Raw genomic sequence first — 15,732 nt, forward strand, 5'->3', positions numbered from 1 at the left:
TAGCTAATACACATTTAGCTAATGGATTACGAAGGAATAAAACCAATTGGTACTAGTTCCTAACTATGGATCCAATATATATATATATATATATATATAGTCCAAAATGTTTTTGTTTTTTTTTGCAAAGTTAGCTTATAGCTTATTGGTTAGCTTACCTGTAAACTACGCACTTTTACTCACTCAGTAGGCCACATAAACACCATGACTCATAAAGTGAGGACACATCCCAAACCACACTCTCATCAAGTTATAGGTCACATGACAATTACCTCGCATCAGGGATCCTATTTAATGTACAGGCCATGCATGAGAACAAACACCAACAAATAAGTGCATTATGGGTATTCTGTATCTATATTGTTTTCAGTACTGAATTTTAAGGGACAACGGTAATCAGGCTCTAGACAGTTCCTCCTTCCTGAAGACATGAAATCTAGGACTGGAATTATTCAAGAATTCTAGAACTTTCATTCTGGAATCCTTCCAGAAGAGCAAGACATGAGTTTAAGGACTGAAATAATTAAGAGAATTCTAGAACTTTCAACTCATCTCATTTCGGAATCCTTCCAGAAGAGCAAGACATGAGATCTAGGACTGGATTTGCACCAGAGCTACACACATAGCTAACCAGTAAAGAAGCTAACTAAAAAGAAGCAAATTTCATACTAACAAGTGTCACGTCACACGTCTTGTTTCTTTTGGTGTGTGGTGACCAACATATTGTTTAACGTAGTAATCAAAATTCTTTTAAAGCTTCTGAAGGTAACAGGAATAAGGATCAATAAATTATCTATCTATCTATCTATCTATCTATCTATCTATCTATCTATCTATCTATCTATCTATCTAATCAGTGGTAATCGACTTGATTAGCGAAGCGAGCTACCTGTATTTCGACACACCAGATACTATTTTTGCATGTCAGGGTGTAAATAAGAGACTAACTGAAGGTAGGAATTGAAATGAAAGTGAGTGGGGAACTGAAGAAAAGTCGGACCACACGACCATATAAGGAAGTTGAAGTCAGTGTGGTTTGAAGTAGCAAGCTTCAGAAGCGTCTTGGCTTTTCAGCTACATCTACTCTAAGGGGAAAATTGTGTATGTTTCATTTCAGGTTAAAGTGTTCTATTAAATAATGTGATTTATATGAGTTGATCGGAGATCAGTAGTCCAATTTAAAGACATTTGATCCATGTGTGCTCAGTCTTTTTCCCTGCTGAGTTGGTCGTGGTTAAGAAGAGGGGGGGATAAAAAAAAAACGGTTTGGACGACTGCGGCACGTCCATTTCATTTGGAGACCCAAAATTTAAATACGTTCTGCAGAAGGAGAGTGGGCGGGGATCCAAGCAAGAACTTTAGACTCTCTCTCTCTCTCTCTCTCTCTCTCTCTCCCTCTCTCCAGGCAAACCGCTAATCAAAAACTTCCTGCTCTCCGGACTTTTCCATTCAGCTCCACTGAAGCGTGGACGGCGTGCTCAGCAGCCAAACTGAAATTCGACTCAAAGTGTGTGTGTGTGTGTGTGTCTGGTGCCCTGGCTTCTCCTCCTCCATTGCAAAGCATTCATCTGCCCTAAATATTCCCAATGTGGTTCCGTCTGTGATTTTGGAGGTATAGGGACTGTGTGTGTGTGTGTAGAGCAGGATGAGAAAACCATTCAAGTTTGGTTCTGATTGCAGTGCTCTGTTACTAGGCCACATAAATCGTCGCTTCACAGAATGTCTGTTCGAAAGAATACAGAAAATGTTCATGATTTTTATTCTTCTTCTTCTAGATAGCACACATTCTACATCCTGACAGAATCTATAGTCAACTTCCTGTCGGCTCTAGCACATGCTACGTAGCCAAAAAAGGTGGCTATAAGTATCCTGTGCACTAAGAAATCTAAGAAATACTAATCTAAGAAACACATGGAATATGGGCAGCATCATCAGCATCATCAGTTTACTGTGGACACACACACACACACAGAATAGTCCACATCAGAAATGCGTCACAACTATTATTCCACTCTGGACATGTCTCAAACCACATATCTGATTTACTGTATCTGCTACACAGACGCCAGTGTGGACCCGTCCCAAAAAACACAACCTTTCCACTACATAGGCCACACTATGGATTTCTCCCAAACCACACATCTTATTTACTGTATACGCCACATAGACATTAGTTCACAATGGACACGTCCCAAACTACGCACTTTTACTCACTCAATAGGCCACATAAACACCATGACTCATAAAGTGAGGACACATCCCAAACCACACTCTCATCAAGTTATAGGTCACATGACAATTACCTTGCATCAGGGATCCTATTTAATGTACAGGCCATGCATGAGAACAAACACCAAGTGCATTATGGGTATTCTGTATCTATATTGTTTTCAGTGCTGAATTTTAAGGGACAACGGTAATCAGGCTCTAGAGAATTGTACATGAAATCTAGCACTGGAATTATTCAAGAATTCTAGAACTTTCAACTCATCTCATTCCGGAATCCTTCAGGAAGAGCAAGACACGAGTTCTAGGACTGGAATTATTCAAGAATTCTAGAACTTTCAACTCATTTCATTATGAAATCCTTCAGGAAGAGCAAAACGCGAGTACTAGGACTGTAATTAATCGAGAATTCTAGAAGTTGTAAAACCTCAGTCTAATCAGCATTCTGGAATTCTTACAGAAGTCTAAACTTATCACCGCCTCCATTTAATGCAGAATCAGCACTGCTGGAATGAATAGAGCAATAAATTAACCACCCGTAGAGGTGTTTGATCTGTCAGGAAATGAAGCCCCCCCTCACATAACACACACACACACACTCCCCCTAGGGTCTGTGGGGTCGTAACGAGCGATGGCTGTGATTAGCTTTAGGCCTCTTTTAAAGAAGAGGGCTATTGAAAGGCAACAGCTCAGATCAATAAAGAGCCAAAAGCAGGATGTTATCATGCATTTGAAAGACTCACCTGTTGAAGCAGGGCAGTTGGGGATGGGGGGGAGTTGTTGTGGGGTGGGAAGGGGTATTTGGATGGGTGAGATCTCATCTCTCATCTCACACACAGTGAGATAAAAAGAGCTTGTAGGGGATTAGTGGAATCAGCAATGCTGTGATCTAATACTCAGGCTTCCGACAGTTTCAGCTTTTAAGATCATTAGAAACTTGGCCCGTGATCCATCTTAGAGTTAAATGCACACACACTACTACATCTTTACACATATAAATACATTGTAATGTGCACGTTAACACACATTTGAACACAAACCTATATACAATAACACAGACTAAAACACACATACACACACACACACACACACACACAGCTCCACTCTACTTCACTACACTTTTACACATACAAATGCACTGATGCATTTTAACAAACTATACATATAAACCATTTAACACACTGCTACACACTTCAACACAAACCCACACTTACACACAACAAACTAACGCTAACAGTATAAACACTAAAAACTTACACGCCGCCTCACACACCAGAACCACACTACGAATATCGTATGTCAGGTTTTTTTTGCTATCTTTGGCCTCCCCTCTTTCTTTCTTTTCTTCTCTCGCTCTCCCTTTGTCACTTCCATTCCCCTTTCTCTTTCTTTTTCACCCCCACCCCATCTTGACCAGAAAGCAGGACATGCTAAAGCCTCCATTGTTATCCTCTTTACACACACACACAGAAGCAACCATGCTGAGCGAGAGAGAGGGGGTGGGTGGGGGGATAGAGAGAGAGAGAGAGAGAGAGAGAGAGAGAGAGAGAGAGAGGCAGACAGTTTAAACTGACAGAGGCCGATAGGACTCTGCTCTATCTAATCAAGGGCACTAGGTCACTTCCGAACAACTGGGCAATAAAAGACAACTTCCAGGCCTTTAAAAGAGAAAGAGATATAGATAGATAGAGGAGGGGGGGGGGTGTAGCAGGAGGGGAGCGGTAAGGAAGTAAACTGAAAAAGCCCAGTAGACAGGAACCATCTGGGTGGATGCATAGTCTAATCTTTACACACACACACACACACACACACACACTACACAGGAGACAAGCAATAATTTCAAACCCCTACTATTTATCCAGAGGTTTTCCCCCAAACACTTTTCCACGCACAAAAAAAAAATATTAAACGTCACACAAAACTTTGTTTCTCTCAGAAACAGATCGAAAGAACAAGATAAGACGGATATTTAACGTCTCGGTATCAGGGTTCAGTCCTGTCTGATAATCGTCATCAATCAGCCCCTAAACCAGACCCACTATAGGTAATGTCTTTAAATACAGCAGCTAGTTAGCTAGTGTTACACAGTAGGCATGGCATTGCTGCATGTTAGCAAAACAAACAGCTAGTAAGCTGCTAACTTTAATAAACAAAGTAATTAGCTAGTTAGAATTGCGCAGAAATAAAAAATAAGGCATGCTAGCTAGATACATGTAGTCTGGTTTTACACAGAAGGGCTTTCCTGGCAGTAAGCATTAGCAATCTTGTTAGCTAATTTGTAATTATAAATGCAGCCAGCTAGCTATTATTACACAACAAGTCTGTCACTGAAGCACAGCTAGTTAGCTGCTAATTCCAAGCCAACAAGGTGTTTAATACAGTCAGTAAAGATCGAGTTACACTACAAAGAAAGCAGCTAAATGTATACCTAGCTTGGATTTGTTAGCTATAGTCAACATGGTAGCTAGATATCTAGTTCGCTATATGAATGAGAAATAAAAAAAAAAATAATAATGCTAGTGTTACATAGAGAGTCTTTAGTGAAATATAAACATCTTCTAATAAACCTGGTATTTGATGGAGCTAGCTAGCTAGTGCTATACAGACATCCTGTCGATGAAGCATGCTAGCAAAACAAAGTTAGTTAGGGATGGATAGAGAGTTTAGCTCTTAGCTACTATTAGACTGCTACATAAAATAAGATATTGCACTGAAGTATGTTGCTAAATAACCTTGATCCACCAAATGTTTTATTCAAAATATCGGACTCCAACTACACAGTGCCGAGAAATTTAAAGGCTAAAATCGTAAAATATGTTGGGTTGTTTTTTTTTTTTTTTTGCTATGGCTAGTAATGTTTCTGTCAGCATGTTGAAGCAGAAGCCCAGTGTGTGATGAGGGATGAGGGTGTATTGATCATTTCCTTTGTCCTGCAAGGCTGGAGCACGGCGTTTACGTATAAATAGCACAGGAAGTGGCTCTTGTTGGGGTTAATAGCCCCGGGTAGGGGGATGGGGGTGGTAGGGGGGCATTGTTTAAAATGGTGTTGCCCCATGATAACACCAAAGAAATGCTTTTGTTCTCCCTCCCTCTCTCTCTCTCTGACACACACATTGCACATTTCTCGCTGACTGGATCTGACGAGATGTTATCTAAAGGCCACATCAGTCATCTTTCCTTTTGTGTGTGTGTGTGTGTGTAGGGCTGTGAAATACTTCCTGTATAGATCGCAGAAGAGGCTGCGATCAATCAAGGCATGCTGATGAAAGGAATCACTGAATCAATGAGAAGAACACACACGGCAAAGACGGAAGCTGAGGCCCATTCAGGATGAACTCATTCAGCGAGAGAGAGAGAGAGAGAGAGGGAGAGAGAGAGAGAGAAACCCAGTGAATCTAAGCGAACTGTGAATGCCTCTCACACGGCCTCGCTTTGTATGCCGAGCAGCGAATGTTCCAGCAACCAAAACCAACACAAAGCAACCCAACACACGACTCAACGGCCAACCGATTCAACGTTTCACCAAACACCAGAAAGAGAAAAAAAACAGCCAACACACTCCTGCAGAATTGGAAAAAAAAGAGAGAGAAAAAAAGTGTCTAAGTTACAGCTACTAAAAGAGAACCAAGAGAACCTCCTCCACATTCACTTCCTGTTTGTCCTAAACCTTTAGTCCTCGGATCAACGACACAAAGAAACTCGACCAACGACTCAACGGATGAACGATTCAGCTCTTAAACGAATACACAGGAAAGAGAACAACACAACGCTTTTAACATTTACATCTCGCAGAAGGATTTGTCTAAAGCTCTTACAATTCAAAGGGGTTTTTGCAAAGTGGCTCTTGGAAAAATGTCGAATTTGTACTCGCAACCTTCCGGCTGCAGAGTTAGTGGACTCCCTGCTGACCTCAAAACCATCTTGTTTTTTAAACCGAACCCATATTTTGCTATTTTTAGTTTACGTATTTTTTTAATATAAGTTTGTGTATATATTTTGATCAGCATGTCAATGCTAAAAAAAACATTTTAGGTCTTAAGATACTTATCTGGTAAGATTAGAACAAGGAAAAAAATCTAGCTAGCTAGCTAGCTTTCTAACTAAATACACTATATTGCCAAAAGTTTTGGGACACCCCTCCAAATCATCAGGTGTTGTGTTTTAGGGGTTGGGCTCGGCCCCTTAGTTCCAGTGAAAGGAACTTTTAATGCTTCAGCGTACCAGGACTTTTTGGACAATTTCATGCTTTGTGGGAACAGTTTGGGGATGACCCCTTCCTGTTCCAACATGACTGCACACCAGTGCACAAAGCAAGGTCCATAAAGACATGGATGAGCGAGTTTGGTGTGGAGGAACTTGACTGGCCAGCACAGAGTCCTGACCTCAACCTGAACACCTTTGGGATGAATTAGAGTGGAGACTGTGAGCCGGGCCTTCTCGTCTAACATCACAAATGCGCTTCTAGAGGAATGGTCAGAAATTCCTATAAACACACTCCTAAAAACCTTGTGGAAAGCCTTCCCAGAAGAGTTGAAGCTGTTACAGCTGCAAAGGGTGGGACAACTCCATATTACATTCATGTGCAATGTAATGTCTGAAAACCTTCGGCAATATAGTGTAACTAGGTAACTAAAAAAAATTAAGACAAATAAACAATTAAAATAAAGAAAAAAAAATAAGAAAAAAAATAACACAAATAAACATGTGAAATAAATAAGAAAAACTGATGTATTAACTAACTAAACAAATGAATTTGCATCAAAAGAAAAAATAAATAACAAATAACATAAAATGTTAAAAAAAATGGTAATAAATACATGGTAATAAATAAAAAATAAAATAAAATTAATAAATAAATAAATAGTTACAACACATTCCTTACATGCACAAATTAAATAATAATAATAATAACACAAAACATTTTAAAATTTTAATAATGTTTTAAAAAGTAAGTAATAATATTTAAAAATATATTTAAATCATAAAAAAGAATTTAATTTATCAAAAATTATAAAAAAAATTAATAATTAATGAATAAATAAATGAAATTTGCACTAAAACATTGAACACACCCTGGGATTTGAACTCAGAACCTTCAGGTCATGAAAAAACCACCACTTCTTTCGTCTACAATATTTAAGACGTGGTGATCGATCTCGTTTAGCTCTTTTTTTGAATGCTACAATTCCTGTTACTTGTTACTAAGTGTGCCAAAGCAGGCAACTGCCAAAACACACACACACACACACACACACACACACTGGTATAACGGGAAGAGTGAATTATGCAAGGTTTGGTTGTCCAAGTTGAGTTTCAGTTCTGAACTGTTAGTGTGTGTGTGTGTGTGTGATCTTTGCGGTCAGACAGGTTAGCCAGCAAGAGAGAGCTTGTGTGTGTGTGTGGTTGTGTGTAGCTTCCTATATGACTCACCCTGTTTCCGAGCGTGCCGGTACACGCAGCAGCCAGAGTGTGTGTGTATGTGTGTGTGTGTGGAGGTCAGAGCTGTAAATAGCACCTCGAGGAAATGGAGTCAAGTTCTCTTTCCGCTCGCAGAGAGTGTGTGGGCGTGAGACACAAAGAAAAACACACACACATACACACACACACACTGGGGATTTTTGACGCACACTGACTGGATCAACTAAGGAATTTATGAACACTGTGTGTGTATGTGTATGTGTGTGTGTGTCTGTAAGTATGTGCATACTTTCAAACGTGTAAGTGCCTGCTGTGTGTAAAATGTGTGTATGCTTTGAGTTTACAACCCTGTGTAAACCTGTATTAGTGTGTATTAGATGTATTCACTATTTGTGTGTGTGTGTGTGTGTGTGTGTGAAGCATCTGTAAAGCATTTAGCTGTCTTTGTGTATCTAAAATCACATGTGGATGATGTGTACTCAAACCTGTGAGTGTGTGTGTGGGGTGTGTGAAGAGTTTAAATATATGTGTGTGTGTGTGTGTGTGTGTGTGTGTGAAAGCCAAATGGCTCTTCACAGCTCTGACAGGAAATGGGCCACAAATCCACACAAAAGGCTTTTAGTGCGACAAAAGGTGCATTCCTGCGGGGAGAGAAAACACACACACACCCGCACACACACACACACAGAGCTCCATTTGGGAGAGAGTCGTCTCGCTGCTGTTGTCTAAGCCACTAAAACAATCTTGTTGTAAAACACAGATTCCTCACAGGCACAAAATGGCTGCTCGACGTTTGCTAAATTTCTTTTGGGCTCTAAACGATTTATAAATGTTTATAGATGTATTTTTAAAAGATATAAACACGATAATTATACCTCAAATTATTACCTATCGCTTTCCTCAGTTTACATTCTCATACTGTAGAGCATTAGCATTTTCCCAAACACCAGCAAAAAAAGCTGCAAGGTGTTAGCTTTAGCACAACCTGTAGCTTGATTTAAATGGTTACTGTTAGCTTAAATCCCCCCAGGATATGCTGTTAGCGGTAGCTTATAGAGTTCAGGTGAGTCTGATCTAAAGAGTACATTTTATACCTTTAGCCTAAATTCCCACAGGATGCTGTTAGCATTAGCATGAGTATAAACCTATAGGTGGGTTATGGAGTTGAGGAAAGCTTGATTTAAAGAGAAAATCTTTAACCTTTGGCCACACAGCAAGCTGTTAGCATTAGCATAGACTCCTATAGTGTAGTGTTAACCTTAGCATAAGCATAAAATTGCAGTAGATAGAGATCCTGACTTAAAGAGAAAATTTTTATTGTTAGCCTAAATCTTAGCAGAATGGTGCTAGCATTAGCATAGTGTTACCATTAGCATACACATTAAATTGTAGTAGATAGAGATCCCGATTTAAAGAGAAAATTGTTATTGTTAGCCTAAATCTCCACAGTATGGTGTTAGCATTACTTTAGCCTCCTATAGTATAGTGTTAACCTTAGCATAAGCATAAAATTGTAGTAGATAGAGAGCCTGACTTAAAGAGAAAATTGTTATTGTTAGCCTAAATCTCTACAGAACACAGTTAGCATTAGTTTAGGCTCCTATAATGCAGTGTTACCATTAGCTTAAGCATAAATTTAGCGCATATAGAGTTAAAGTAATCTTGTCTTAAAGAGAAAACTGTTATTGTTAGCCTAAATCTCCACAGAATGGTGCTAGCATGTATAGTGTAGTGTTAACATTAGCGTAAGCATAAATTTAGGGCATACAGAGTTAAAGTAATCTTGACTTGAAGAGAAAATTGTTACTGTTAGCGTAAATCTCCACAGAATGCTGTTAGCATTAGCATAGACTCATATAGTGTAGTGTTAACCTTAGCATAAGCATAAAATTGTAGTAGATAGAGATCCTGACTCAAAGAGAAATTTGTTATTGTTAGCCTAAATCTCCACATAATGGTGCTAGCATTAGCATAAGTTTACGATTAGTTTGTCTTAAAGAGAGAATTGTTAGAGTTAGCCTAAATCTCCACAGAACGCTGTTAGCTCCTACAGTGCAATGCAGTACACATAGCATTAGCGTAAACATGCATGCTAAGTGGTTGCTTGATTCTTCCTGAGGTAGATTTTTGCGTCGAGAAGTGTCTGTGAGGCAGATTAGTTATCTTGTCTGAAATAGAGTGTGTGTGTGTGTATGTGTGTGTGTTAAATTGGGTCCATCTTGAGGCCACCTGTGCGCCGATCATAAAGTGTGTGTGTGTGTGTGCGTTATCTCTGCCTGCTTTTATTGCTCAGTTCCTGCTGCTCCAGCCTCTGACCCGGAGTTCATCTCTATCTCTCTCTCTGAGCTGAAGCTGTATTGGGCATGACTTTTGAACTCTTTAAGTGTGTGTTTAGTTATGTGAAGAAATATCTAGAGGTATTAAATAATATCAGTCACTGAGTCTTAGAGTCGTTAAACACACACACACTCTTACTATCCTTATGAGGACCTACATTTACATTTATGCTGAGTTACTGTACTATAAACCACACACACAAGATATAAATAGACAGAGACACATAATGAAAGAAGAGAGACTAAGAAAGAAAGAAAGAAAGAGAAGAAGTGGTAAAGGGAAAGTACTGCTGTTGTGAGATGGACAGATAAAGAAATTTACCCCAAGTCAGGAGGAAAACACCCAACAACACGAGTCTCAGAAGACACTAGGACATTTCCAGTAGAGACAACAAAGAACGAGAGAGAATGACAGAGACAGAGAAACAGAGAGAGAGAGAGATAGAGACTCACTCAATGTAAATAATGACAGGAGGCGATGTGTTATTAGTTAATTCATATATTTCTGCAGTAAAGTTAACATAACGTTTGTGTCACCCTTTAATTTCTCAGTATTGATATTTCTGTTATATTCAGACATGAGTAAATCTAAGACTGTCTTTGTTTCGCAATAAATATCATAAAATAATAGAGCTTCACTTAATAAATATTTTTTTTTACAATGACAAAAACAAATGTTTTTAAAACAGACATTTTCTTTTTTGTAACTTTTTAAAAAATAGCCAGGATTCCTCTGATGGATTTGAACATACATTTTTTTTGCTTTTTTTTTTACAAAAATATGAGAAAAGGGGAGAGAAAATAAAACAACAAAACAACAACAGGGAGAAAAAAACAAAAGTCAAAATGCCACGGAGTGTGTGTGTGTGTGTTTGAACGTCCACCCGTCTGTCCGTCCGGAAACACTACCAGACGGAGGGGTCGTTTCCATGGAGACGACCCGCGGGAAGGCACGGGAAGCCCTCTGTGTGGGAACAATACCAGGTTGCTACGGCGATCTGGGAACAGCTACAGTATTATAGGCTGGCCGGACAGTCCTTCACAGATTCGATTCGGTTCGGTTCTCTCGTTTGCTTAAAACATTTTCTTCTTCTATTTTTTTTCTATTTCTTCTTCTCCTCCTTTTTCACTTTGTCTCTTTAATCAAGTAGCTGAGCAGACCCGCAGTCAGTTTAAGGCAAACACTGGTTTTGTTAAAAACAAAAAACAAAAACAAACAAAAAAACCTGCCAAGTGACAAATAAACGAGTGGTTTTGCGTTTTCATCCTCCATCCTCCTAGCAGCAGATCGGTGAGGAACAGGCGGGGCTTATTTAGAGCATAGTCAGGATATCGTGGTCCGTCCTCTTCCTCCCGGATCGGTGTTGTGTGTCCTGGGACTCACCCTGGGTTTTGCGTCCCACACTGTATTTTAGCGCTTTTTTTAAGCCATGTGTCATGTTACACTTGTAATGTTGCAGTATGACAACATCTTAGCACTGTTTTGTGATGTTTGCGCAATGCACACCAGAGCATTATGGAATTGCCTGTGCTGGCAAAGACGAGGACACGGCAGTCCTCACTCCACAGTGGCGCTGACGATATTTTCAAAGCATCCACGATAACGATATTGACATTGCATAACTAATTAGCGACACACGCCTGGCACACGTTCAGACCTCAGTGTGTTTGTTAGCGTGGATTTGGACTCCCTGCTGTGTGTTAGCACAGATTCGACTCTGCATGTTTTAGCTTGAGTATGGAAGCCGAATGGGGCCAAAAAGTAATAATAATAATAATAATAATAATAATAATAATAATAATAATAATAATAAGCCCTTAATCCTGTGTGTGTTAGTGCCTGTGTTTTCGGCTCCGTGTTTGTTAGTGTCTCGTTTGTGTGTCCTGACCCACTCAGGTGGGTTTGCCCGGTGTGAGCGCATGTCCCTGGCCGTCCCTCCAGCAGTAGACGGCGTTTGAGTTCTTGCAGCGACAACCGGGCCGGCGCAGGCGGTCGTGGCACACCTGGCACACTTTGAGGCACCCTTTGCAGGGAGGGTAGCAGAGCAGGCAGGGGAAGACGGGTGCCATGAGGGCCATGCAGAGGAAGCGCGCTGGACAGCGAGGCCGCGTCAGTGAGCACGGACGGTCGGCACACGAGTCGCCTGCGTCATCTCCACCCTCGCTCGAGCAGTGGTAGAAAAGGCCCTTGACGAGGCACATGCACGTGCCATGCTCCAGCACGCTCTCGGCCGAGCACACGCACTGGCCGTCGCACACCATCCGCGAGGGAAGTGGCCTCGGTGAAGTGCACTCGACACACTTACACTTCCCGCAGCTCTCGCAGATCAGCTGGTGCGACGACGACGAAGAGGATGACGAAGAGGACGATGATAACAATGACTCGCCCTTCGATTTCACCTGCTTCGACATCAACAGAGTGTCCGAGGGAGGGAACAAAGGCCGCAAGGGCGCCAGCTGTGATTTGGGCTGTGTCCTAACCACATGGCGGAAAGGTGGCGAGCTTCCCGCGGATGGAGAGAAGCCACCGGTGCTACTGCTTCCGTAATTGTTGTTGTTGACATTCACCACGATGACCTCGTGAGTTCTCTCGTGCTTCAGCGTCCGGGGTGGTGGTGATGGGCGCCACGACGACGGCGCAGACGGTTGCCGCGTCGACGTCGTAGACGACGGCGATGATGCCGGCGACGTCACGGGGCCTTCGGTGTACTCGTTCTTGGAACGTATAGAGCGGATCTGATCCAGAGAGAGAACGGTGCCCACGTGGCCTCCACGATCCATCTGACCGAATCAACGACTTCCTGTGGAACCGTGCAGTCCGGGAACATCGGAGAACCTGCCAGAGAGAGACAGAAAGAGAGAACATTAATCCCAAGTCAATACAAACCATTGGAATCTAAACTAGGGATTGAGGATAAGACCGTCCAGTAGCCATATCATGATCAGTCACATAACCAGAAATAATACTTTCACAGTACATGGGTTTGTTATGAGGCAAAAACTAATAAATAAAACTCCATCACTAAAATGTTTCATACCGCCACATTTTATATCATAAAACATGACGTGTCATGATGTGTGTGTGTTTTTTTAACCATTTGTATACCGAAACCGGATTTCTCTCATTAATGGCAAACAACTGCAACTGAATAGCAGACAATCGGGGGAGGGAACTGGAAATTGGTGATCGAAATCAAGGAAGAATTCTTTTCACGACGCAACATAAAGTGCATCATAATGCTCTGCAATTCACCAAGCTAGTCATATCATTTGCCTCTACTGGCCGCTCTTACATGCAGCAGCTTTTTATTGGCCTGAGCTGAGAGAGGAAGTAACCTTTTACAACCAGGGCTATAAAAAAGGCGAGGGATGGTAAGAGAGACAGATGAGGGCTGTATTCAAGCTGTATTCAAATACACAAATGTGTGAATTGGTTTTCCAGTCTCATAAAGCAGCTGGTTGCGAGAGAGAGAGAGAGAGAGATGCCCTTAAAACCTTTTATACATTCACAACTTCTCTTCCTCTAGTAAAAGCTGCTGCTTTTTTTTTTTTTTTTTTAAAGTTTGCTTTAGATTGCTCTGAAACATCCGATCCGACACACCCGGGCTCTTTTGGGCTGTTGGACCGGGTTGACTATTAACGAGATGTTGGACAGAGCTCAATAACTCTCCCTGTCCCCGATCTGCATGTGTATGGCTGGCCGACATTGACATGCAGATCAGCACCAGTGTCGGAGAAAAGTTTACGGCCTGGGACGTCAAGGCAGCGACCTAGACCAAGATGTTGGGGGGGGGGATACGTGGAGAAAAAACCCTAGTTCAATCTAAAATGAAATAATTGAGATTCTTCACATTTCCTGTACCTTTTTCTGTCCTGTTTTTGTTAACTGGGTCAGGAATAAAAGCCAGCCTAATCAACTGATCTATAAACTGTTGTGTTTAGTGGCCATGTTGCTCGTGCTGGGGTTTTTTGGGGCAGTATACAGAGGTGAAGAAGCCCCAGGGATTAAAAACAAAACAAAAAAACTGGGGCCTGGGATGAGCCGGAGAAACTGGGGAGGAGGGGGTAAAAACAGATGGAAAGGGGGGTTATAAAGCATAAACAGGTAGTTAAAAAGTAAGGAATATGTGTGTGTGTGTGTGTGGTTAAAGAAATGTGGTGCAAAAAGCCAAAGGCTACAAGAATGTATCCCATTAAAAGAACGTTTATACGGGAGGATGAAGGGGTAAATGGATTGGAAAGCAATAGAAATATAGAAGAAGAACAAGAAGAAGGGGCAGAAAATGAGATGGAAGTGGTGTAGGGCAGTTGGACGTGGTGGAAGGGGAAGCGGGGTAAAGATGATGCGTACGTGTGTGTAGGGGGGGGTTAAGAATAAATAAGGGGGGGGGTTAAAGAGGTGGTAGCATCATAAAACGGACGGAAATGGCGGGAAGTTGAGGAAGAGGGGTGCAAGCGGGGGTTTTAAAAAAAGGAGTGGAAGTTGGGGGGGGGTTAAAAACTTATGAATGAAAGGCAGCCCGCTGGGGGGAAAAGGGGGGGTGTTTGGGAGCGGAGTGGCTTTACACTCACACGCACATACACACGCGCGCGCGCGCACACACACACGCACGGGCTTCTGCTTTGCAAAGGAAATAAAGAGCGCTAAATAAACACGGCTTACAATTTTTTCACCACGGACTGCGCATGTTTGACGCGCTGTGCACGAGATCAGGCGCTTTAATAACAACAGCAACGAAAAAAAAAGCAATAATCACAATAACTAAACAACAACAACAACAATATTATATTGAAACAAGGAGGTAAGAAAAAGTTTGCACGCGCACGCTCTTGCACTGAAGCGCGCGCACACTGCGCAGACTTTTCGGGATTACGCACCTATACGCGATCCTCCATAACGTTAACTCCATCAGCCGATGTTGCACTTCCAAAACGGGGCTCGAAACCACGTTTACGGCTCATCAGCCTGGTAGTTAATATCCATACACAGCAGTGCAGAAGCGCTCTATTCCGTATGGTCTAAATACGCTCCTTTAAATGATAATAATAAGAATAATAATGAAAAAATATATATTAAAATCCACGCGTAAGGCTGCGCACCCAGGAACGCCGAGCTGAAGGGAAAAAAGCGCCCCGTTTTTTGTGTCCCGACACACGACGAAGCCGTTTCGGGTTAAAAAGCATTAATATAAAAAAAAAATCCTCCTCATACACCAACGTCGCGAGTAATATCCGGGTATGAAAATAGTCCCACTCGGTTTATAGAATTTTTTTTTCTGCCTTAAAATAACAACTTGTTGCTGGTTGTTTTTTCTTCTTCTTCTTCTCCGCGCAGCATTTTAAAAAAAGCCGTTGGAAAACGCGAGTCGTGTCTGTTCCTCTCGCTCGCGCTCTCTCTCTCTCTCTCTCTCTGTCGTCAGAGGCTCGCCGAGATGAATGAGAGCTTTACCGTTGGGGCCCCCGCAGGAACCAGGCGAGAGATGTGATTGGCCAATCAGAGCGGACACGCCGCATCCGCTCCTCATTCATTGGCCGGATGGGGAGGGGTAGGGCGCGCGCGCGCGCTCTGTAGCGAGAGCGAGCAAAAGAGAGAGAGAGAATGTGGTGCGAAGGATTTAAGGTGGAACGTGGAGTTTTTCAACGACTTTTTTTTTGACAGAATTCACATATTACCATTACACTACCAATACTACCAATATTGATAGAAATTGATTAACTCTCTCTCTCTATATATGCATATATATATATATAT

The 15,732-nt window shown here is 41.7% G+C and overlaps 1 protein-coding gene across 1 annotated transcript; it reads right to left on the reverse strand.

Annotated features, from left to right (window-relative positions):
• Positions 1 to 10,461: 10,461 nt before the first annotated feature.
• On the reverse strand, positions 10,462 to 15,420 carry spry1 (sprouty homolog 1, antagonist of FGF signaling (Drosophila)). Its single transcript, XM_058417616.1, has 2 exons — positions 14,859 to 15,420; positions 10,462 to 12,816 (listed from the first exon to the last, which is right to left on the reverse strand). Exon 2 carries the CDS (start codon positions 12,759 to 12,761, stop codon positions 11,874 to 11,876), a length of 888 nt encoding a protein of 295 aa, XP_058273599.1. The 5' UTR covers positions 12,762 to 12,816; positions 14,859 to 15,420; the 3' UTR covers positions 10,462 to 11,873.
• Positions 15,421 to 15,732: the final 312 nt, after the last annotated feature.

Source organism: Hemibagrus wyckioides, linkage group LG02 (genome assembly GCF_019097595.1).
Source record: "Hemibagrus wyckioides isolate EC202008001 linkage group LG02, SWU_Hwy_1.0, whole genome shotgun sequence".
Classification (NCBI taxonomy): Eukaryota; Metazoa; Chordata; class Actinopteri; order Siluriformes; family Bagridae; genus Hemibagrus; species Hemibagrus wyckioides.